The sequence below is a fragment of the Gobius niger genome (genome assembly GCF_951799975.1).
Source record: "Gobius niger genome assembly, chromosome: 21".
NCBI classification, from domain to species: Eukaryota; Metazoa; Chordata; class Actinopteri; order Gobiiformes; family Gobiidae; genus Gobius; species Gobius niger.
The window spans coordinates 14176802-14202444 of record NC_136872.1 but is presented as its reverse complement, the minus strand read 5'-3'; the positions used below and the strand labels follow the sequence as shown (position 1 = coordinate 14202444).

The following is a 25643-nucleotide window of genomic DNA, read 5'->3' as shown; positions in this document are numbered from 1 at the left end:
AACGCCGTCGACTGTGCTTGGCAGACATGCAGAGCAGCGATAGCCTGCTTATTTCTATAGGATTACTCCCCTCCGGCGGCTTATTGCACTTAAGGAGCCAGGGAAAGACAGTTAGCTGCTCGGGTTAATGTTTGTTTACACAGCTAATTGACTTCTAATTATCTTTTTTCTTAAGGATGTGTGAGTCATACCTTGAAGAATTTAAATGGTTTTGAGCTGCTGGCTGGTTGCTCGTGAACTCATAAAATGTTATTCGCTGCACTGGACGGGTTTATTGAACAGAATGGATAGATTAAAGGCCCTATGTAATTATAAAGCCATTTTATTGATTGTGAAGTATCAGGCTTGTTGTTTACATTCTTTTTTTTACAGCATTGCCCCCAGAAAGAAGTGGAATGTGCTTATAAAACTGGTTCCTAAGTTCTTAACTAATAACCAAAAGACTGGAGATATGCAAAAGTTAAGTTTTAGTTATGCTATACCTATTTTTGTTTAAGACAGCTATATCCCCCTCGTTTTGCCTTGTTTGTATTATTGAACAGTGTGTGTTTCTACCCACAAAGTAGTAACTGAAGAATTTACCACACTCCATTTATTGCTCACTTGAGTAAGTAACTTCCTTATTAGCTGTGTGGTGCAACCGTGCGATGGCTGCAAGGCTTTGGGAGTCGGGATCTACTTGTTCAGTCCTCTGTAAAATATCCATTAACCACGATGTAACAGTTATGTATTACAGTATATTTCCCTTTCCCCTTCCTCCAAAGTTCCTCTCACCCTTATCTCTGGGCAACCACATCTTCAGCCCCTCCCCTGAGATATCGTTCTCAAGGCAGTGAAAGAATTGCCCACTATAAAGGCTACAGCCACCCAGGCATGCGCTGATCGTCCCAGGAGCCACTTGGAGCCTCGGAGCGTTGTTGGATCACCATTGCTGCTGCTTCAGTCGAGCTCCCACATCCTTGTAGTTGCGTATTCTGTGTGATGGTCGTGTGATGTGCAAAGGAGCAGGAAGGAAAATGTTGTACGAGCTTTGTTGTTGCGAGTTTCAGCACCATGGATAGCTCACTCATAGCCACTTCTTCTTGTGATAAATTGCCTGTTTTACATGGTGTCAGTGCAAATGACCATGACTTATTATACCCCATCTATACAAGCAGAGCCAAACAACATTAAGTAACAAATGAGTTAGCATTAATGCTGTTTATTATTTCACGCTGTGCTGTCAATGCCTCATTTACCTCCATTTGCGCCATATTGCCATGAGGATTGAACTTCAGCATAGTTTTGTTTTCCAACTTTACCAAGTAGAGCAGGGGTCTCCAGTTGCTCTTCAATCTTTTCCAAGGAACTCCTCAAAGGCCTTTAACGTTTCTACTTTCTACTAAGCTTGAATAGTTCATTTGGATTGCTGTCTTGTGGAAACAGCTTAAGTGAATTCAATAGCTTTTTTTCTTTGTGCCGCAAATACTATATATATGAACAATGCTTTGAAAACAATTTGGGGAAAAATAGTTAAAGGGACTAGACGGAGTTTAAAAATGTTACAATCATGGATTTTCTACCCCCACTTGCTCCAGCAATGTCCTGTGTAGAATGAGTCCAAACCTGTTCACCACAACCCCTTCTAAAATCCTGCACTGTCACTCAAAAAGTTGTTAATTCGGGTCCAAAGTGCCGTCATGCACAAGCGTAATATAGAAATTGCAGTTACGCATAAGACCTGAGGTGGCAGGAGCGAGTATTAAAAAGTAAAACTTCCATCTAGTCCCTTTAAAGCAGTACTCAGTAACTTGTTTACCATAATAAATCCTTTCCATAGTCCCTCTGTGGGTAATAGAAGTGTTGTTGGGATGATTGGGGGGTCTTTCAATCTCACCCTGATGTCTCTGGCCAGAAAACCACAATTGCAGATTTTCCTGCATCGGGTCGAAGGTCCCAATACACACTAATGGAATCACGAAGAAGAAGCTAACAGGCTAACGGGCAAAGCTAACTGCGGGCTAGCGCCACTGAAACAGTGTTTATTGCCAATTTGAGTGAAAAAAAAATTCTCCATTGTGTAATTGGATGGACAATATCCCTCTATCCCTTTGTCTTTTCTGTCAGCGTAGTCTTTACTCTCACGGACAATTAATGAGTAAAAAACCGTAACATGCTACGACACCTGCAGTGGTGCTTATGGCCTCTAGGGGCACGAGCTACTTACTAGACATTTCCCAAATCAATCACAGTTTTCAGCTTTTTAGCCACATTAAAAAATATAAAAAAAACTTACTAACTGGAGTAGCATTTACCTTCTCACAATTTTGAGTCATTCTGTTCACTTTGGTAATTTCTTCGGAAATCTGTATTTCCTGCATTGTTTTTCTCCAGATTTTAGTGATAGGGAAAACCGGAGTACTTGGAGGAAACCTACGCAGACGCGAGGAGAAGATGTAAACTCCACACATAAAGGCCACATCTGGGGTATCAAACCCAGGAAGGGACCCTCGAGTGCCAACCGCTGTGCCACCATGCCGTCCCACAGCTACTCAAGTATCCTCAAGTTGTGAAGTAAGAGGGAAAAAGCAGCAGAGGCACGTAAAGGTCACTCCGCATTTGCATAATCAATGTTAAACAAACAGATCCCTTTCAATCAATATTCGCTCCGAGTCATGGTTGTTTATGCATAATTACGATCTGCAAGATTTTTCTTTAGAGACCAAATACTTTCACAAAATTCTCATTCGTTAGCTATTTAAATCTTTTTTGTGATATAATCCTTTATAGTACGTCACTATTGTCAAAAGCTGATGTGTTTAGCATTTCACTTTGTCTCAAAAGTCTCACCTTGCTGTTGTAGAGAAAAAGAAAAGGCTCTGTTGCTGCGGTTGTTTAAGTTGATATTTGAAGGTGTGTGGAGTGGAGTCGTGAGCACAGGTGGAGACAGAGGTTACAGAAGAAGCTGTCAGAGCGCTGAGTTCAGAGGCTGCTCTATCTGTCTCACACGCTGCACCTTGATTTGACCACTCGCACATCACCTGACAGTTATTAACCAGCATCCCTACATCATAAAGTCAATACTTAGACTGCTGTAAGTGGAGAGAATATGCAATGTGCTTGATACGGTAGACAAAAAGTCGGTGTACACAAGGAGAGATCTGCAAAGTGGCTGAACATAGACTTACTGTAAATCTGTGACATCTGGGCAGAACTTTGAAAATAGATTCCTTGGTTGTTTTCCAGACTCCAAACTTTTTTTCTCCCCAAAGATTTACACCAAGAAGTTGAAGTGACGTCCAATTGGATATGGAGTATTTGGACCCGATGTGCTTTAGCTGACCACCTGCGTGCTGTTTTCTGTCCGGAAAAGCTAGTCCCGGGTCCAAATGAGGATTAATTGCGATGGGAGTGTCCCGTTGGTCTCCTACAGCGTGTGTTTGCTTTGAGCCAGTCTTTGTTTTTTCCCCTTCGAGACGCCGCGTGGAGCATCTGCTGTAGGACCATCTGCCTTGGGAAAAAGGCCAGAAGAATCCAGGGAAAGAGCGAGGTGTAGATTGTGCTAAGGGTAGAGAGGAGGCACAAACCGAGTGAAGTCCGGTGTTTTTCCAAAAGGTTTGCTTACTGTATGTTGCTGCTGACTCGCTCAAGTGGATTTGTGTGGTCTTTGCCAACTCAGCAGCATTCTTAAAAACATGTTGTTGTTGTTTTTTTTCTTCCTGGAAAGGTCTGATAATGTCTTTGCAAAGTCAGTGTAAATGAAGTGCTTGACTTACCACATTCAGCAGTAGTTTTGTTGAATCCTTCGCAGCGTCTCAGAGATATAGTTCTCAAGTCTTCAGTATGCTTTTACACGCTCTTCCCCACCCACTTTGGAGATTACAGCCTATAAGCCAGTAGGGCTTCGCTTTCAAATAAGCTTATCTGAAAGCTAAGATCTACAAAACTGATCTAAACTCATCTATTTTGCGTCGGTATTTTGATGCTTTTTTTTAAAGACGCTTTTAGATTTGGGTAAAGCCAAACTGGAGAAAATGTGCTTGGTTCAGGTAAGGGTTAAGAGCTTAAAGCAGTACTAAGTGACTTGTTTACCTTAATAAATCATTTTCTTCGTCCTTCTGGGGGTAATACAAGTGTTAAAGGAATAGGCCACCGTTTTTACATACTGAGATATGCTCTTACCTCACTTTAGACGAGTTAATATATCCCCGTCTGGTCTTTGTCCGTGCGCTCTGTCACGCAAACGGAGCACATACGCAGCATCTCCCACATGTCATATAGCTCCAAAAAAGCTCACGATAGAAGCTACCAAGCTCTTCCACGTGTTCCCTATTTTAATAAAGTTACGTGAAGTGTTTTCATGCGAAGTATATTTACACAGAAATGTAGCATGTCGATTTTATAAGCAGATAAAAAGGGGTACTATATTGTGAGGCGTAATGATACGAGGAGCAAAACTAAAGGTTATTGACGGAAGTGAGCGGGGGAAGTCTTTAGGAGTTACTGCGCGGACGTTTTGCTCCTCGTATCACACGTGGAAGAGCTTGGTAGCTTCTATCGTGAGCTTTTTTGGAGCTATATGACATGTGGGAGAGGCTGCGTATGTGCTCCGTTTGCCTGGCAGAGCGCACGGACAAAGACCAGACGGGGATATATTAACTCGACTAAAGTGAGGTAAGAACATATCTCAGTATGTAAAAACGGTGGCCTATTCCTTTAATGGGATGATCTCATCTCCCTCTGTCTCTGGCCAGAAAACCACACTTGCAGCTTTCCCTGCTCCGACCCGGAGGCCCTAACACACGCTTTGGCATCACGAAGAAGAAGCTTACAGGCTATCGGGCAAAACTAACTGTGGGCTAGCACCACTTTAACAGTATTTACAGCCAAGTTTGAGTGAAAAAAAATATTTTCATTGTGTAATTGAATGTACAATATTCCTCTCTCCCTTTGCTACGACACCTGCAGTGGCACTTATGACCTCTAGAGGCATGAGTTACTTAGTACTGCTTTAAGTTCGAAGGTGGTTATCAGAATTCATCAAGATCAAGTTGAACCTTACTGTTGTGGAAATTGTACATCAACGCAGAAGGATCCATTGCCTGGACACTACTTGGAAAATGAAACGTTAACTCTTCCTAAATGGGATGGACTTGAAAGTGCCGTGATAGTGAATTGGACTCAGACTTAATGCCTCGGACTTGCACATTCAGAACTACTTTGAACTGGACTGTTATCACTTCATGAATCATTGTTGCTAATACATGAACATGGTGCCCATGGTGCCTTTCTAGCAGTTCAGTGTAAAGTGATCAAATATGGCAAGGGGCTTTGAAGGAGCCCTTGATGTAACGGTGTCACTGCGAACATCATAGAGCCATATGCGCGGCAGGCCTGGCAGGAGTGGCCAACTGGAGAGTCCGTCTGTCTTCATGTTGTCCCCGTGGGCGGCTACGGGGCCTATTCCTGGCTTCTCCAAACTCCCATGTCCTACCAGCGCCAATGCCAGCACTTTATATAGACTCCCCACATTACACTAAACATGAGTGCTGCTGCCCCAGTGGGAGACAGTGACAGGCTAAACACACAGGGCGACGTGTAGTGTGTCTCCTTAATGAGGTTAGACTCTGGAAATAACGTGTCGTGTCAGTAGAGTGACTGGTGGTGATTTGTGCATTTATCTCAATGTTACATCCCTCCTTTCAAAGTCGTGTGTCCTCTTCATGTGCAGTGTGTTGCACTGACATCAAGTGGACGCACAGAGCAATAGCAGTTATTTTGGAGAGTTTCTGTGATTTTGTGTGTACAATTTATCATCTTGTTTTAGCCTATTTTTGTACAGCTTGTGGACAAAGTATTGTGCTGTACAGTATGTCAGTGAGCAGTACATTGCACGATGTTGAAATGGGAGAAAGACTGAAATTAGACAGAACCTCCAAACTTCTTAACTTTGTAAATGAGTCATCACAGAAAACCATCTGTTTCTTGTTGGCAGGCGTCTACGTTGCATAAGCATTATTGTGTTGCGAAGCGCTATTTCAGGGGTCTCTCCAACCTCTTTTACCTTGCGAGCTATTATTTTCATAACAAAAATGGCAGAGAGCTACTTATACTTTTGGGACACTTGTGTAGCTATAGGTCTAAGGGGGAGTTCACACTGGAGAGTTAATAAGAAGATATTTCGACATAATCAAAGAAAGAGACTTGAGTTTTCTCTTAATACTTTACTATATTAATCTAATATTTGCATCTTCTGAGCAAAAAGAACATTTGTCTAAAAGGTTGGCTATGTCAAGTGTTGGAAAGTAGATAGAAGAAAAACAGGAGTTTTGCTGGATGAATTTAAGCAGAACTAAGTAACTTATGCCCCTAGAGGCCATAAGCGCCACTGCGCAGCATGTTGTGGTTTTTTACTCATTAATTGTCTGTGAGAGTAAATACTACGCTGACAGAAAAGACAAAGGGAGAGAGGGATATTGTACATCCACTTACACAATGGAGATACTTTTTGTCACTCAAACTTGGCTGTAAATACTGTTTATGTGGTGCTAGCCCACAGTTAGCGTTGCCCATTCGCCTGTTAGCTTCTTGTTTGTGATTGCAGATGCAGGTGCAGGGAAAGCTGCAAGTGTGGTTTTCTGGCCAGAAACACCAGGGGAAGATGAAAGACCCCCCAATCATCCCATTAACACTTGTATTACCCGCAGAGGGACAAAGGAAAAAAAGGATTTATTAAGGTAAACAAGCGCAGTATAATCCTATATATTCAGTATATAGTATAGTAGAGTTGCTACATTATCCATGCCTAAAGCTGAATATTTGTTTCTGTTGACGCCACACTTCCCTCTGTAAACCCAAACTGAAATGGCTCTGACCTTGCGCCGCAGTCCCACTGAGAGGCTGTATCTACGCCCTGACACGCTGCTCTCGCGTCCCCCTAGTGGTTTGACCGGTCACCAGCGCCACTCTGTGTCCGTCTACAAGGCCCTGATAAAGAGCCGCTGTTATCTGCAGATAGCAGGCGCTGCGGCTGAATAATTTATGGAGCCATTCCAGCACATTGCCTGCAACCGCGACCCGGACCCGCCGGGGCGCAGAGGTGGGAAAAGGTTCAGTGGACACATCTCTGCCGCTCTGCGTGGGACCCGTTTGGGCTGATTTCACACGCAAACTGGAAGCATTGTGCTGCTATCTTTCATTCGTTCTGCAATAGGGCAATACAGTACGACAATCAAAGTATGGCTAGATACAGAAGGGGGTAGAGAAAGTAACTACTGTGTTTTTTCCCAGTAGAAAATTGAGGTGTCCAGTCCACTTGAGTACTGACTTCTTGAGCATGAATAGACTATGCCAAAATTCAGATATTTCTTTGCTGTAGTGCCTTTTGTCCTTTTTTTCCACCCACATATATTGAAACGCTTTCAAACTGACTGCTTCCATAGACTCTACGGTCCATTAAACCTGCGGTGAAGGGTGCGTTAGAGAGAGAGAGACGAGACAAATGTGAACTGATGGACTGTCCGGACCGTTCATTTTCATTATGCTCGGATCATGCTCCCGAGGGCTCTGACACTCGCCCATTTAAAAAAAAAAAAAGTGGAGACTTTATTCAAGCTATTATCAATGCTGATGCAGATGAACTCACAGAGAATGTATTGCGGCTGCATAAAGAGGCTGATTGATATGAAAGTTTTACTGTGTGTATGAAGTTTGTGACATTGTTGTAGCTTTTTCAGACAGAGATTTTGGAAGCGTGATGTGTAGCTGTTTAAAGATGTAAGATGCAGATACCTGACCAGAAGAAGAAAAGGGTGATAGAACAGTCAGGCCGTTTAATGTAAGAAGAGAGCAGATTTTAGGATAAACAGGTGGAGTTAAATACAAGTCTCCCTACTGGAGGTAATAAGACATTAGAGCTGAGAAAACTTCTCGGAAAAGAGTAAAAAAAACTTTTCTACGCTAATAGAAGCTTCCCTAAAACAGTGTGTTAATGGCTCAAAGATATATAGTTGTACTACTAGGGGTCAGAACCTCTGGGTACCTCACGATTCCATACGATATGCAATACATTGCTCACAATAACGATAATCTTACGATACACCGATATATTGCACAAAACAAACCTGCGATGCATCACGATTTAAAAAGCAACAACATGTGACTTTAAACCTTTATTTTAACATACATTATTCATCATTTACATTTCTTTCCATGTGCTTTTTTTTTTTAAACCTCTTTCTGTGTTGAATAAATGACCCTGAATTATACACTGAAGATGGGTCTATAGATCTCTCAGAGGCATCACTTCATTTACATTTAAATAAACAAGAAACCACAGTCCGATTTCAAAAGAAATAAATCAACCCCAAATTAGTCTTATTTATAATTATAAAAACTATCATTGAAAGTAATATATTTGTGTGAGTGTTTGGTCCAAGTGCTTAAAACTGTAGTGCTGCCCTCTATTGGCAGCTCTACTTAATTCTTGATCATTATTGGCCTCTATTGACTGTGAAAACAGTGGAGCACCACTGCCTCATAAATATGCGTGATGTCACTCATTAATATGCCTGACAGCAGAAAAAGATCGATATCGAAATAAAAGGTATCGTATTGTCCCGCAAAATATCGCGATATATCAGAAAAACAATATATTGTCACACTCCTAAGTACTACTACTATCATAATTCAACCCACTGATGCTCACATGTTCTCTAGGATTGCTGATGATCAAATTAGTGCAAATAAATCCCAACCCCTGATAAACATTTTTCGTGTATTGAATGGTTGGATATAGTAATTTTGTGACAGGCCTAGTAACCAGTATATTTTAAAGGTGGTGTTTGCAGTACATTTACATCTGGTTGATCTTTGCCTTCCCCTGGTCTTTACCTTCCTCTTACTATCAAATTACTCAGACTCTTAAGGTTAAAGAGAGAGGTATTGATTTCAGGTCAGCTTAAGTAAATTAGCTTACGACCTACTGTTTCCGCAAGGACGCCATTATGGGACGCTCCTGTTTCAAAACCAGATGTAAAATATATATAGGATACACTAATACAGTACAACGGCAAAAGCTGGTTTTATTCTGAGCTTCTGGGTAATAGTTAAAAAAAATCTTTCAATGTGATCATCATTAACAACTATAAGTAAATAAATCCAGGGGCTTGTCTCACTGGTAGTACAAGTTAACCTGCCCCACTGTCAGGAGGCCGCTCGCCGTAGATCAGTTACACTGGACTAGTGTATGTAAATAATTTACTAATAAACTAGAAGCTGAACTGTCTTTTGGACTAAGACTGTGCTCCTGGAGTCCATTGAAGAAACATAGAGGCTGATGTGATATTACGCTGCTGATGTTGCTGGCCGAAAGCCTCTGCTATGGGTGATAGCTTCTGTAATGGCCTGTGCATTATCCGCGTAAGGCGTACGGAAATTCAAGGCTTGGTTCAAATGAGTCTGTTTTCTTCAATGTGCATCTTCCATCATGTTGTACAGAGCCTGACAAGTTATTAACATAGGCAATTCGGTAATGTTTTGTTCTTAGAAATTGTTTACCACACAATAAAATGCTCAAACTGCAGATCCTACAGAACAGCAGCTGAATATCTTGCATACCATAATGTAGTTGATGTCGTGACCATCCATTTAACATGCTGTACTGTAAACCACCAGTGTTTGGAAATGGTCAGCAGGTTCACAAATGCAAAGTCATCTCTGAGCTCTGTGTGATATCTGTATCTCTTTACCAACTCTAAACTGTTCAGTAATCTCTTTATCTGGATCCATTTCACTCAATTGATTTCAGACTTCATTAAAACAAATGGCCTCTGGCATGATCAATATACTTTCCTGCGCAAATACAAATACAGTGCAAAGTTCACAGCTTACAAAGATGAGTATTATGTTTATTTCTGAAGTAGATTATGTCCAAGAATATCAAAATGTCTTTCAATCTTGGAGCTTATTTCAATGAACTTGTTTTTGACATTAACATTTTATGTATATTGTATCTAGGGCTGAGCGCTATGGTTTTTTTTTATTGTGTCTTTTTTTTTTTTATTCATTCATTCACCTCCGACATAGACACAGTCACAGTAGACATTGAATAAAACAAAAACATAAATAACACAACAATACCAAAATCACAATACATTTCACAGAAAGATAATTCCAGACTAAGACAGGACAAGACAAAGACAAGACAAACAAACACAAAGACAAGACATACAAGACATACAAGTCTTGTATGTCAGTCTTGTCAGTCTCAATTAGATTTTTTTTTAAAATTTTTTTTATTTAAAACAATTTTTAAAACAAACATATTGCAGCTGATTTAGTGCCCTTCGCTAACACCTTAAGTCATGGTGTATTTTCTACATTACTGTGTGAGTTATTCTACAAAAACACCAAGGCTAGCGGTTCTAAAGTAATAAAAAACAGAATCAAGAGTGATATAGGACCTGTAAGTGCAGTAAAAGTTTTTAAAATCACTGAGCCAGCATTTTATGTTCTCCAGTGAAAAGTATGGAGGACATGGCTCGCTCCCTCTGGATGTAGCTGTGCCCCTTGATTCCCTTCACTCAGCCGCGGGTCGGCCTGCTGGGACCTCATCGCCGTGTTGCGGACGTTCCCCCTTTGTCCCGGTGTCTTCTCAGGTACAGGGATGAGATGCCTTTGCTCATCTCGGGGGAGGCAATTAGATTTAGCACGGCTGTCTCCCCCTGAGCCCAGCCATCCATCACGCCGCCGCAATTAATGTTATGTGCATTTGAATGTAAGCACGGCCCATTTGGCCGATGACCAGGGACCTTTCTGCGGACGATGCTTCTAAATTTACACCTCTGCATAAATACTGACAAAATGGTCACACAGTAAACTTATTCGAAAAGACAGTAACAATATATTTGATGACCAATTTCCTTATTTCTTTGCCCTGTTGGCTTTATTAGACCGGACAGCACTGGGTGAAAGGAGTGGTGAACACAGATGCCCCGTTTCTTGAGCCATAAAGAGTGAGTTTGAAAGTCAGCTCTGCATTTGACAAGATCTTGACACAACCTACTTCAGCAATAAGACGTTTAGTCCGAGCCTCAGTCCCTCCAAAGTCATGCAGTCCCCGTCCAGATCAGAAGTCACCTCTCTCCTTTCGACATTTCTCTCCCTCTCTCTCTCTCTCTCTCTCTCCTCTACTACTACTACTGCTCCTCCTCCCTCCCTTTCACACTCTGTTGATCCACTCAGGAAAGGGAAAGGGCTCGCGTGAAACCTGAGGATCACAGCAGCCCGAGGAAGCAGCGAGAGAGCACTTCATTGTTTTAGCGGCAAGGTAAGACGATTCTTCCAGTGGCAAATCGAGGCCGGTTAGTTTCCTCACTGGTTGTTGAGCTGGTTAGAACTTGATGAAACTTCTGCTACATGAGGAGTGTGTTCACTTGAGTTGAGTGTTAAATTGCCTTTTTTTCTTCTGACAAGTGTAGTGCGATTATTGCTGTAAAGGCTGAGATATGAGCTGATGAACTAATGCAAGAATCACATGCATTTCTTAGCGTGTTTGTCGAGGTGTAAACTTACTACTACCCGCAGGATGTGTTGCTCCAAAAGGGCACATTGGAATATATTGCATTTCATAACTGCGGGCAAACAACCCACATTTGCATAGATTCTCAGGTGCAGTTCCTTTACACGCCGCACTGTCTCGATTTATTTGTAGATGACGACCAGAGGCAGTGCAAAGGCCGTACTATCTCGTTGCCTGTAATAGCCCGTGATGCAGAGTAGAGGATTGAGCTCACTGCAGATGTTTCTTTTTTTGTGCCAAAGTTTGAAACAACGCTATATTTCGGAATAGTGAAGGAGGAGCCAGCCATGTGTAGTCCGAGCAAGAGAGGCCAGTGGAGGGAGGACCTGCAGCATTTCCGCAAAGACCATGCCTTCTCCAAAAAAGTCCTGCTCAACTGCTGCCTGGTCCGCCGCATCATCACCTGGGCCTCGCCGAAAACTAAAGGTACACAATGGCACGATGCTTATACAAAGCTCCAGTATACAGTATATACATGTCAGCTTTGTCCTAAAACTTCCTGTCTGAACACAAACACGGCTTGTAGTAACTAGTGGAAATATTACAGGTAAATGTCTGCACTGATGTTTTATGTTTTTTAACTGATTACAGTGTCTGTGTATGAAAAAGACACCTAATGGTTACGAATCACTCTTTGTTCAGCGTTATGTTAAAAAAAAAAAGCTCAACATTTTGACTTCTGTCCCCTTGTAACATGTTAAGATGGATACCTAATTTTACATCAGCAAACAGGAAGTTAAAAGCTTCATATCTTTATTCTTCATAAGCTGCGGTTAAAACTCATTCCTAACTTCTTTTATTACATTCATTATGTCTTCTTGTTTCAAATATTGTCTTAAAGGTTCTTGGAAACACTTTATTTTACACTACCCTTGATACATTGTACCTGCCAGGGGCGGATATAGAAAAAAAATCACGGGGTGACAAGCAGGATCAGGGATAATCGCTGGGGTGGCAACACATTTTACAATGTTTTTTGAGGTTTTTTTCAATGTTGTTTGATCATGAGGCAATTTTTCCATTTAGATGCAGGTTGAGCCTCCCAAAATTATATACAAATAGTTGCATTGTCCATAATATGAGCAGGGGGTTTCTAACAACAACAGAAAATCAGCATCTTGGGAGCCACAGGAGTTGGCACAGCTATAAAGTTCTTTTAATTGTTTGTCCTGTCAAAAAAGTACTAACTTTGAGTGAGCCTCTGTAAGCACCCAAGTAGCTTCTAGAGCAGATGTGAGACATTAGATGACATCAGTGGAGTGGCCACACCCTCTACATCCACCCCTGGTACCTTCCAAATTTACAATGTAATATGAAGTGTAGCAATGTGTAATAACTTGTACATATGTCTTACATACACAATGGAATAATGTGTATTAGTACTGGAAGTACATAATGTAATAAGACATAAGACCCAAACTCTAACTCTAACCCTAACCTTAAACCCAAACCCTAACCCTATGGGTGTTATGCCTTATTTTATTATAACATGCATTATTCCATTGTGTACATACTACATAGGTACAACTTATTACACATTGTTACAGAGCAGAATACAATGTACTAAATTTCCTTTGGTACAATGTATCGAGGTAGTGTAAAATGAAGTGTGACCAGGTTCTTTTAGAAAGACACATTTTTTGTAATACCGAATGTAAAAGAATCTTTTTAAACAATTATTCCTAACTTTTCTAACGCATTTCCAACATCCCAAATCTTCACAGGGTTGACATTTCTAAGCTTCAATTATCATGCGAGTTGGATACAAATGTTTTAGAATTAGATCCACAGAGCACAAAGGCCTGTTCCCCCCACAATCTCTGCTTTTACAATATACTGAACTGAATTGTAAAACTAATTGTATTTCCCAGATGAAGGAAAAAAAAAATCAGGTATTAGGCCTTTAGCTTGAAATTCCAGAGCTTTTGTTCAGCTAAAGCATTATCACATTTCTCTCTTTTGGTAAGTACTATTAAAGTTTATTAGATTGTAAATAATAGTGTAAGATCAATGCGAGCTACAGTATATCACTAACACTACATCACTGCGCCCATTTGCTCTTTCTCCTTTCCTTGTTCTATTAACATTAGAAATAGTGCATCCAAACTTTTCCCATTACGTGGCAAAAACAGACTGAACAGACTTTTAATCTTTTCTCTAAACTTCAGTGGAAAAAAAGCATGAATTATTGAATCAAGTGGATTTGGTGTACAAACTCCTCTATGCCTTACGTCATTATATTGATCTGCTTCCTTGGCCTCAGGGGAGCACCAAAAGGTATGATTTTTTTACTGGCGCTGTGCTACACGTCACAGTTGACGGGTTTACTAAATTAATTCACTTTGGACCAAGATCACTATTGATTCCTTCTTCGGTTATACATTAACAATGGCCACCCAGCCTTATAAAGGAGGATTTACTGCTTATCCTTCTCGGCTGAAAGAAGCAAGTCTATAAACAGCACAACACAGTGCTGTCCTCAGTCAAGGTTATGAGGCCACTTTTAGATACAATTGAGTTGAAGTCATGCTTTATGAAAGAGAGATGATACCATAATATAAATGCCTAGTATTTTATGTCATTAATGCATTTTCCCCCTTTGAATATCTGCTTTTGACACTTCAGACCCTACACTGTTGCCTACCATAAGGAGACTTACCCTGAAATACATTATAAATTCGATTTTGTATCATCAACTTGTTTATTAACCACATTGCACTACAAAATCAATCTGAACCGTCTCCAGTTGTTTGCAAATATTTCCACCTGCTGATTGTTCAAGTCAACAATCGATTTTTCAAAAAAATGAGATTTTACCATTTTTCCGCGTCCCAGTGTCACTTCTGCTGGTGTTTTGCAGGTGATAAAGCTTCTACTGACATAATGCAGAACCATATACACTACAGTGGGAGGAAAAAGTGAGTGCACCCTTTGGAATTTCTTATATTTCTGGCTAAATTGCTCATAAAATGTGGTCTGACCTTATTAAAATCACAAGAATGAGTAAACAGTGTCTGCTTAAACTAATACCACCCAAACATTTTCCTTTTTATCATCTTTTCATTGACCATAGCATATAAACATTCACAGGACAGCAAGGGATAAGTGAGTACACCCTTGGATTCAATAGCTGGTTGACTCTAAATGTGTTTAATTAGCTCTTGGAGGATTCTTAGCTACGGGGTGTACTCACTTATTTCTCACTGTCCTGTGAATGTCTACATGTTATGGCCAATAAAAATATGATAACATGTAATTGTTTGGGTGGTATTAGTTTAAGCAGACACTGTTTACTCATTCTTATGATTTTGACGAAGATCAGACCCCATTTATGACCAATTTAGGCAGAATTGTAAGAACTTGCAAAGGTTTCACATACTTTTTCCTCCTTCTGTTTCTATGGGTTTAGTTTTCAAAAGCTGAAGTAGTAGTTGCTTGAGTGATTATGATCAGCGTTAGCAATCGCGCACACGTTCCTCTGAGTAGTTCGGCGGCGGTGCACTTTTGTTTTGTCACTCGCACGTCTCTCCTCGTCTGTTTTCCCTCGGCGTCGTGTTAGTTCCAGCTGCTTTGCTCCTGTCAGCGTGCAGCCGAGGAGCGCGTCGAGCTCAACCGTAAACGCGGGGGCCATAATGGAAAGTGATAAATGGTGTTTTACATTTCCAAAAGTTTGTTATGAAGACAAATGCTGCGGGTTGGGGAGGATAATTTAAAATGCCATTACTCAGAACGTGGCTGTGGGGATTCCTTCCAGGCATCTGCAGGGATGTGTCTGAAGACGATAAACAACAGACGGACTCGTAAACAACTGTTCAAGCATGGATAAGGGGAAATATGCTGTATCCTCCGCATGGTTCTCTGATCGACCGACCACCATTGACTCACTGTCCACTGTATATTGAAGTTGTTTTGTGCTTTATTGACTTTGAAGAGAACGCTATCCGGCCTGATCACATGACCTCTTGGTAACACTGAAGTGGGTACACCTGATACTGTTGAACATGACTTATATAATAATGAAGTATCAATAATTCAAATATCCGTATGTTTTCTTCAATTATGGATTATGTTTTTTCTTACTCCGATACTGGGAAGTGCGAGTTCCCCTCCAGAAATAGAGAAATCTCTCCCTCTCAATGGTGTGTGAGCCACAGCTGGAGCTGCACTGGGACCCAGGTGTTTGAGTCTCCCACACTTGAATCACATAATGGTTTCATCCTTTTTACTGAAAACATTCCCTCTGCCTCTCACCTCAAATTTACTTAACAGATTTGCTTTTGCCACAAAACGGTGGAGTTAAGCATCAGTTGTACCTGATTTTGCGCACCACTATGATGGTTTGAGATTAACAAGCCATTCAGCAATTTCCTTGTGTTTTTTTTCTATTTGTATAATCATGTTTGTGGGTGGGAGTGATTTAAATAGACAATCTTGATCTTTTATAGAGAATGGTCATAGCTCGGGGCTCTGTGTTGCTCTACCCCAGTCTTTTACTTATATATAGCTTTCTGAATCTAAATGGCACACTAGTTGCCAGGTTGCTGCCGTAGCCTCTGGTTATGGTGACCCTCTGGAAATGGCATTACTTTCTAAAGCAGGATGTTGCTAGAAATACCCCTGCCTCACGATTGGCCCGCTGGACAGCACTGTGCTCTTAGAGGCTGGTATTGGTGATGCTCTGAAATGGGTCAGCTGCCTTGACCTACTCAGGACGGTGTTTACTGCAATATGTACTCACACAGAAAGGGAAGTAACATGCAGTTGTCTCGAAAGACTGGAAGACATGTTGTGTTGATGTATATTCTTCATTCAGTCTCAAGGGTTGCTTTCACCATTGCAACATACCTGTACCGCCAGCAGAGGGCAGCAAATGATAGTCATCTTACATGGCTGTGCTGTTCCTGCTGCAGAGGTTGTACTATTCTTTCAAAAAAGTGTGACTTACTCGTAGAGTTATATCGGACCTATGAAAAACAAGGTGAATAGATACACAGTCAGATAGACAGTCACATAAATGTCATGAATGCAACCTATTTCAATGTGTAAAATCATTTTGTGGCGCTTCCCTTCTTCAAGTTGAGAACATCACACCCATAGCCCTGATTGAGTTTTGCATATGTTATATATTTCACATCTGTGATCGATCCGTTTTAGGTTCCTCCTCCTTTTAGATCTTGCTGCACTGCTCTGATGCTGCTGTGAGTTGTAAGAATGTCTGCACTGCAGTGGTTATGTCGTGGCCCGACTTCACTCCTCAGACGAGAACAATAACATGCTTCTGCTCTAGTCTCCAGAGTGGGGTGCACTTCCTATTAAATTTTGACAATAGCCAGTATAAATGTAGCTTCTCCTCTGTTCTTCAGTTTGATGACACAATCAGGAGTGTGTCATCTGTCATTTAGGGCCATAAAACAAGTCCCAAGTGAAATTTCATCTCCACAAAGCAGTTGTTTATCTTAACCAGTCCAGAGCAGTCGTTCAAGATATGGCTCAGAAGCCTTGTCGTGAATGAGTTGTCTTTTGAAGCATAAGCTCTTGCCTGCGATGTGTTTTTCCCATTGCACCTATAGGATACAACACAACCACCTTGACACTACATTAAAGGCCATGTCCCCTATAGCAAAACAATGAACATTCTGACCACATCAGCGCTGATAAAGCCTCTTTTAAACCCCTGGATTACTCCCAGTTACTAAGAGAAATCTGCTTACACTCTCCTCCTCATAAATCCCAATGCTATACTCCACACGCTGATTGGAATTTAATTGGTCTGCATTTTGCTCGCAGTGTGACATCTCTCCCCGTGGCTCGTGACTGTGGCGCAACTGAATCTTCTATAACCTTATGAATGAATGACCACCATCATCTTGTGCTATTTTTGATCCATCCTGGGGTGTAATGCCCTTCATGAGAGCTTTGCAAATAACGTTTTAGGAGTCTTTTTCACTCCTCTGGACCATCTCATGACATCATCTGGAGATTATCTGTAGGAGGATGCACGTGTGAAATGATTGTGTGAAGGATTTCTTGTCACTGACGATATTTTCGACATGTTTATTTTGCAAACTGTGCATTGCTCACCTCCATAATCGATATTAGTAGCCCAAATGTCCTTGATGAGTGCATTGCAAACCACTTTCAATGTAAAACAACAGATTGTCTCGTAGGTTGCAGCATGACCGCCCCGCGAAAAAGCCACACACTTTCCCTTTTAATCTATTTCCCCACATGGTCAAGAGTGCAGCTCCCTGTAGCGCCCAGGTGGAAATGGGAAAAGGCAATGATGGATTAAAGGGGAAGCTGAGGCAGCACGCGGGGCCTCTCTGTTTGGAGGCGAAGAAGCAGAGGAGCCGGTGCCAGGGGAAGCGCTGGCTGGCTGGCTGGCTGGCTGGCCGGCTGAGAAGCAGACATGTCCCACTGTTGTCATCCGTTTGATTTGTACATCGTGCAAACAGCTGGTGCAGAAGGAAGCGGAAAGGATCCAGCAGCGATGGCTCTCCTGGTCATTAATCTTCTCCTCCACTCAGTCGTTGTGACAGACTGAGATAATAAACAAGCTGCCGACGTCCTGATCCCTGAGAGAGGACAATGATGGTATGATAATTACACAGTCTTGTATCACTTTTGACATATGGTCATCAGGGACGCAGAGTAGAAGGGAAACAGTGTAACACGACCGCAAGTTTGAATCCTGCCTCAAGAACACATCTGTCACTTGTAATAATGTTAAAAAGTGGGTTGTCTCAGGATCAGAAGGTGCACACTGTCGTTGTGTCCTAGGGCAAGACACACCTTGCTTAAAGTATCTGCGTACATTGGTGTATTAATGAGAGAGTGAATGGGTGACTGGTTCCTTGCTGTAAAGTGCTTTGAGTGCCTAATGCAGGTGGAAAAAAACACTATATAAGTTAAGACCATTAACCATTTACCAACATTTTACAATAGAATAGATCAAATAAAGACGGTACCGTTATGGTCACAATGAGAATGCTTGTCTAAACTGATTAAATAATGTGATTTTCTTCTTAAAGGCATCAAAGTCTAAAGCTAATTCAATTTAAAGGGATATTTCAGGATTTTTGACATTGATGAAGATTTATTTAATTCATGCAGTCCTTATATTTGAAGAGTTGAGTGGTGCTAGGCTAGTGCTAGGCTAGTGCATGTCTATGGTAACTAGTAGCCTGCTTTAAAAACAGTCTGACCCAAGCACAGTGCACCTGAGGCAAATCACCTCTACTGATATAAATGTCTGTGTTGACTGAATATTTTTTTTTAAATATAACCATTTTGCATTTAAAATAACTTATATTTATATTTGAGATGCATCAGCTTCCTGGTAGTTAGCTACGTAGCGGCGGAGTGATCTGCTAGGTGACTGGATCTACAGTAGTTTTTTTTTACCTGCGGCCAGTATTACTACACGTGGAATTCACAAAGGAGCTTTCTACAAATCAGATATGGCAACATTTGGAGGACTGCCCGATGAAGAGGTTTTTAATGCAGGCTACTAGTTACCATAGACATGTGCTAGCCTAGCATTAGCCTAGCACCATGAAACTCTTCATATAAGGACTGCATGAATAAAAAGATAAAATAAAAATCTCCAAAAATCAACAACACTCTGGATAACTAGAAAATGAGGCCCTATGTAAAAAAAAAAAAGTCCCTTTAAGTGTCAATCTGCTCTTAGGTAAAGATCAAGTCAGTTTATTGTCTGCTACATGTGGAGGACATATAAAGAATTGCAATTTTCCTTAGTATCCATGTGGGGCCATATAGAATATGTGTTTGAAGCAGGGGAAGGGAGAGAGTTCAGCTTCCTGACAGACTGGTGGATGAAGATGTCACTTCAGTCGGATGGTCCCTGGCACAAGATTGAAGAGACTGTGTGAGGGAAAGCAAGGTTAGGGAAAATACTGCAGGCTATTCTGAAAAGTAAGACCTTTCAGGACTTGTGACTTGTGTGCAATGGAGGTCCAAAATGATTTCGCCATGGATTTCGTTTTGTGCAATACAAACAATTTAGCAAAGGCCTACAGCTCGTACGGCACTTTGATGCACTGTGCGTCGAACTTTGTTGTTGGTTGTTTTTGAGAGCGCTCCCTGAGACTTTAGCTCGGATGGCTCCCTGGCGAGGAGCAGCACTTTCCATTATGTCACACAACAGTGCGCCCGGCGTTGTCTTTCTCCACCACGGCTGCGCACCCCACATTCATACAGAGGGATTAGCGACTAACAGACCGGGATTAGCTGAAGAATAAGTGACCCCAGCCAACCATGTTGTTTGTAAAACGGACCAAGTGGCGTGTTGACAGACAATGACTTGTATTGGGTGCAGTTAGCTTTGACACATGACCCGCAAGCCTTTGTCTAAACAATACAATGTACAGGGCTTTCTATACATCATCTATAATTCATTTGTTGTACTTGCTGGCGTTTTTCCAATGACAAAGTTCCCTCTTCTTAGGAGAAAGCATTTTAGCCAATACAAAGTAATATGTGCAGTACCCTTTGTGAAAATAATGAGTTTTTTTTGCTAAATATTTAATGCAGTGCCGTTGTTTTGTTAAGTCATAATTTTAACAACATCAAACAGGTCTTTGCTGAGAAGTGGAACGGGGATTTCTCCAATTAGCTAATATCGGCCAGAGTTTTAAATAGTCCTTGTAAAAGTTGTGAAAGTCATAAATCATCCTCTCCTTTGCATGATTTTTCTTTTCCCTGCTTTTTTCCCCCCCGACCCGCTCGGTGTTCTCAGACGTCCTGCTTTCTCCGGGCGTCTACTGTTGGGACACTACACCGCGGCTAACCTACTTCCGCGTTGTGTTTGTGTTGGAGCGGGCAGCCTGGGCTCTCTATAAATAGGCCCCCCTGATTGATACGGGGTACAGTGAGCCCATGGAAGCCTCCCCGATGCCGCGGGGCACGGATGACTTTATTACGTCAGTGTCACTCCGCTTTGCACACCTGTCCCCATTAAAGTCACTGTCACGCTTCACGCTTTAAGGATAAGCCAATTTCTGCTCCCCTGAAAGATCCAAGAGCACCTTAAACTGTTTATTTTATTAGACTTTATAAGACTCCTGATGGCGTATCTTTCGGATGATTCTATTTTCCAATTCGAGCTACTTCCCACAAAAAGTGAATAAGTGGAATATTAATTTAGCCCATTTTTTTTCTTGCCCCCACTTGGCTCCACTCACATGTAACTTCAATGCTTTTTTTTCACAACAGTAAAGGGATGCAAGGTCCTCATGCCACAGCTGAAAACATAGAAAAACAACAATAGAGGGTAGGTGTTATCACCCTTAAAATAAAGCCAGAGAACTACAGAGAGTTTTTCTTTTTGGAGAGTCAAGCCAACCTGGGGTGCTGCTGTAACACATAAAAAAAACTTTTCGTATAATGTGGGGATGCACCGATATATATCATTGCCAAAGCCCATATAGAACCCCAGACAGCCAATATTTTCAGTCAGTTTTAACAATGAAACTAGATTTCATATATATTGAATCCTTATTCAACCAGGGTTCACATTAGCATTTAGGGAACAGCATTTCCCCCATTGTTACTGTCTGTTCAGTCCACACTAGTAGCAGCTTCAGCTTTTCCCTACAGTGTATTCTAAAAAAACATGAGGGAAAACCTGCTAGTCGGATGGTCTTTTTAAATAAATGAATAAAAACAGGACAGCAGCATAGCCAACAGAACATTCTACTGACACAAAGGAAGGTGTGAACCAGGCTGAGGTCATATTAGCCATATTAACTTGAATTTCAAAACCTGCCCAATGAATAAGTAACAAAAAAAAAACTATTTTGACTGTATTTTGATTTTGTACTCGTACTGGTATATACTTTGCGAGGCTAGCCGGGTGCTTGAGTTCAACGTGTCTTTTTAAAGGGGCTAGATGCAAGTTCGTCATTTTTGTGCTCACTACTGCCACCTCAGGTCTTAAACGTTACTACAGGTTCTATATTAAGCACCTGCATGACGGCACTTCGGACCAAATTAACACCTTTTTGAGTGACAGTGCAGAATTTTAGAGGCAGTTGTGGTGAACAGGTCTGCGCTCATTCTACACATTAGGACATGGCTGGAACATGTAGGGGGAGGAAAATACTTAGCTTTAACATTTTTAAACTCCCTATAGTCCCTTTAAGTCGGCTCTTGAAGTGACGGGTAAAGTTTACAGATAAATGTGACTCTTTTAAATGTTCCTATGGCGAGTCCTTCCAACCTGCTACAGTGTCAGTCGCCTCCGCCTCCATGCTGCTTTTCTTTTGTTTCGATGCCGCTCGTGTGATGAGACTCTGGCGGTTGTTGCCAGGTTGACTGTTTTTTACGCTAAAAATATATAGCTGTTTTGATGCTAAATATCAAGGGCTCTTTACGGTGTGTTCAGCCAGGTTTCTGCCAGGAACACTAAAGACATCTGGCGCCCTATTGAATGAACGTAAATAGATGAGGGAATGCCATTCACAGACACCAGAATCAACGCGTTCATAGTTTCTTTCATCAGGCTGTACCTCATTATAAAGCTAAGAACCCGGAGAATTCAATCGCTAAGTTAGTCCGCAAATATGTTATTGATCACTGCGCAAAAGTTAGCGGAAGCATGCTAATGCTAACAGCGACTAATCAAGGCTGGGTCAGAAACTCTGATAGAAATGAGGTCATGAGAGCTTAACCCTGACCCTGCCCTAGTCACTGACCTTAAGGATAGTGGGCTGGTGCCTAATCTTAATACATCTATTTCCCCACTTCTGTTTACAGGGGAACATAGGTACTGGGGAACATACCAAAAGTAGCCAATAAAGTAAATTCTTGTGTTTTAGTTTATAAGATGCTGATAGAGAATAACTGGCCTAACAGAATTTGTAATGCATTTGTAATGAACAGATCATGTTATGTGACTTGTTAATTAATGTAAAATATCCTGTCCCAAGCATAGTGTTGACAAGCCAGTGATCTTTGTTAAAGAGGGGGTGTTATGGTTTTTTCTATCACATAGCACCAGTCTATAGCACACTACAATGATGACCAAACCTTCTGTTGGTCTGTAACTGCAGTAAATTAGAATAACTGCCTTGTATACAATTGCTCTCTCAAAATGGCTGTAGCGAATGTCTTGAAATAGGACGCTGTCTGTGGCATCAGTGGGGAGGGGGTTCTGCTGAGGAGCAGTGGTTGGTTACTCGGCTGGTGACGAAAGCTCGGAGGCGTCTCCAGGAGGTGGGGGCGTTCCTAGGAGGACTCAGGCAAACCTATCCCTAAAATGGCCGCCATCAGAGTTTTTACAGATTACTCAAAAATAATGTGCCAAGGCAACACTTCAGGCATGTTTTTAATGAGGGAACGACATAATAACATGATGTAAAGCTTGAAAAAGTCGATTTTGCATAATACCCCCCCTTTAAATGTTTTTCCATTAGTATATAAATATAATTGATCTGTAACATCATGACGAGAAAAGATCAGACTTCATTGATCTCATACTGGAGAAACCATTCCCACTTTCACTCTTGGTATCGGATATCGGGAGATACTCAAACCCCAGTATCGGTATCAGTATCGTAAGCAAAAGCTGGATCGGTGCATCTCTAGTAATGACGCTCCTCTGGTGAATTAGCGGGAATTAGGAACAGTTGGTTGATGTCATGTTTAGTGCCTATTCTGTTCTCAATAGACAAAGGAGGAAGCTGGTGCCAAAACACCGGGTCTGATGTTTGAACCTAGTACTGTAGAAATGTGTGAAAAGTGCGAACCAAGCTGTGGAAAACCACTATCAGAACACCCACCTATTTGCTCACTATATTTGCTCAATGAGAAAAATGTATTTACAAAGCTGGCCTGATCAGTCATAAGTTGTTTTACTCAGAAGCTATAATATAATAATCAATACTAAACTATTTATAAACTCAGATATTATACTTAGACTTTAGACTGTGTCATTTCCTGGTGCTTTGATGGTGATAATTCTGTTGTGTTGGCGCGTGCTTTGGCAGTAATGAAACGCCGAATTGTCACACCTTGAATAGGTCTTCGTGAAAACACTTTTTGTACATTAATCCCGTTTAAGCGAAAGGCTTTGATAAATTGCTCAGTTGGATCATCTCACAGAAATAACTGCTGCTCTCGGTGTTACAACGTGATTATGTCTTTGCGCTCCCTCATATTTGCGCTTTGTAGTGAGAGGAATAAATAATTAAATTGGAACATTGGAACCTTGGAACCTTGGTAGAAAGCAATTAACCAGTGCCCCAAATGAATATGAAATGAGAATATGACTAACGCTGCAGACCCCCCGTACCTCGCCCTACCTATTCTTTATTTTGATGAGAAATTTAACAAACCACAAATAATAACTTCCCTATTGCAACATCAGCAGAAGAAATGCTACACTGTTTAAACTGTTTGGATGGCATTTTCTTTGCTCATTTAAAGCAGAACTAAGTAACTCATGCCCCTAGAGGCCATAGGCACCACTGCAGGTGTTGTAGCATGTTGCGGTTTTTTACTCATTTATTGTCAATAAGAGTAAATACTACACTGACAGAAAAGACAAAGGGAGAGAGGGATATTGTACATCCAATTACACAATAGAGATATTTTTTTTTCACTCAAACTTGGCTGTAAATACTGTTTAAGTGGTGCTAGCCCGCAGATAGCAATGCCCGTTAGCCTGTTAGCTTCTTCTTCGTGCTTCCATTAGTGTGCATTGGGACCTCCGACCCAGAGGCAGGAAAGTTGCAATTGTGGTTTTCTGGCCAGAGACACCAGGGGAGATGAAAGACCCCACCCACAATCATCCCATTAACGCTTGTATTACCCCCAGAGAGACTACGGAAAGGATTTATTCAGGTAAACATGTTACTTAGTTCTGCTTTAATTTGGGTTCAGCAGTGTTTCAAATATTTCCTGTCATCGTCACATACAATCTCTTTGGGAAAGTCCCACTGAGATTTCAGAATCTTTTGCAGAGGAGTCTTGGCCTTAGAAGAAACCCTGTTGTGCATATTTCTTGTGGTAGGGGAATAAAGCATCCAGAGAAAACCGCCGCACTCTGAGGCAAACACAGAAACACCTTACCTGGCCCAGAAAATGAACCCAAGGATTTCTTACCACTGTGCTAACAACAGCGCCATCGTGCTGCCCTGATGACAGCAAGTTTTAACTGTAATTAACCGAGGACATTTTGTTGCTCGTAAATGATTTTGTCCATCCTAAATAACTGCAGTCTTTGCCATTTGCCAATTGCAGCCATTCTAATTCCGATTTCGATTTGATAATGATGAACCGTGCTGCCCTAAAGTGGAAAGTCATGCTTTGTCTGTGTGGACCAATGGTGAATGGAAAAGCACTTGCAGACATTAAAACAATGGGGAATGAGAAATGATAGAGGGTGGTGTAATTAGCTGGAAAAAAAAGTTGAAGAGCAGATAAGCGCTGTTCATTTTTAGACGCTGAGCCAAAGACGGAACGTTCAAGGTTAAACACTTTCTTAAATAAAAAAAAAAGTTTTATTTTCAAGCTGTCGGCAAACACTGAAAAGTTGAACAGAAAACGTCTCCTTTGGGGAATGAGTAATGAAAATGTGTAAAACAGGTGCCCAAAGTGAGGCCTGTTTGTGCCCAATTCAGTCCCTTTAGGGGATTGTTTCATGCACGTGAGAGGGTGTTAAATGTATTTGTGAAGGAAAATTGATCAGATCCGTTTGCGAATTATCTTTCTATATGCAAAACATTTCTGCCTTCAAAAGCCTCCACTCACTAACCAGTTTTGGTCCATCGAGCACTTCTGATACTGAACCTATTGTAAAGACTTTGTGGCTTGTCTCTTGTGTATTTCTGTGTCACATTTCCGGATAAGAATTGATTGAGTTTCCCTCCATGATTTTTCGGTTTCTTCCAGTCCATTGGAGAATGACCTTTCGGAAATAAAATACTTTGTTTTTTTTGCAGCAGGAATCGGTTTCTTATTAGTCCCTGGGTTGCATTGACTAAATCCAGGACGCTTTTTCAAATGGCACTTTCAGGTTTTGCCTCCTTTCAAAACCGGGTTGGGAATTTCTCACCCG

General features: G+C 41.3%; 1 protein-coding gene across 2 annotated transcripts in view; it reads left to right on the top strand.

The window, feature by feature from the left end:
- Positions 1–25643, top strand: part of kcnip4a (potassium voltage-gated channel interacting protein 4a) — a 162811-nt gene that overhangs the window by 8267 nt on the left and 128901 nt on the right. The window contains exon 1 of one of the 2 annotated variants that reach the window (XM_079580411.1): positions 11840–11986. The exons of the other annotated variant lie outside the window; for it this stretch is intronic. Coding sequence (XP_079436537.1) covers positions 11848–11986 — 139 coding nt within the window. The 5' untranslated portion in view covers positions 11840–11847. Of the gene's footprint in view, positions 1–11839; positions 11987–25643 lie in introns of those variants that run through there. 2 annotated transcript variants of the gene reach the window in all.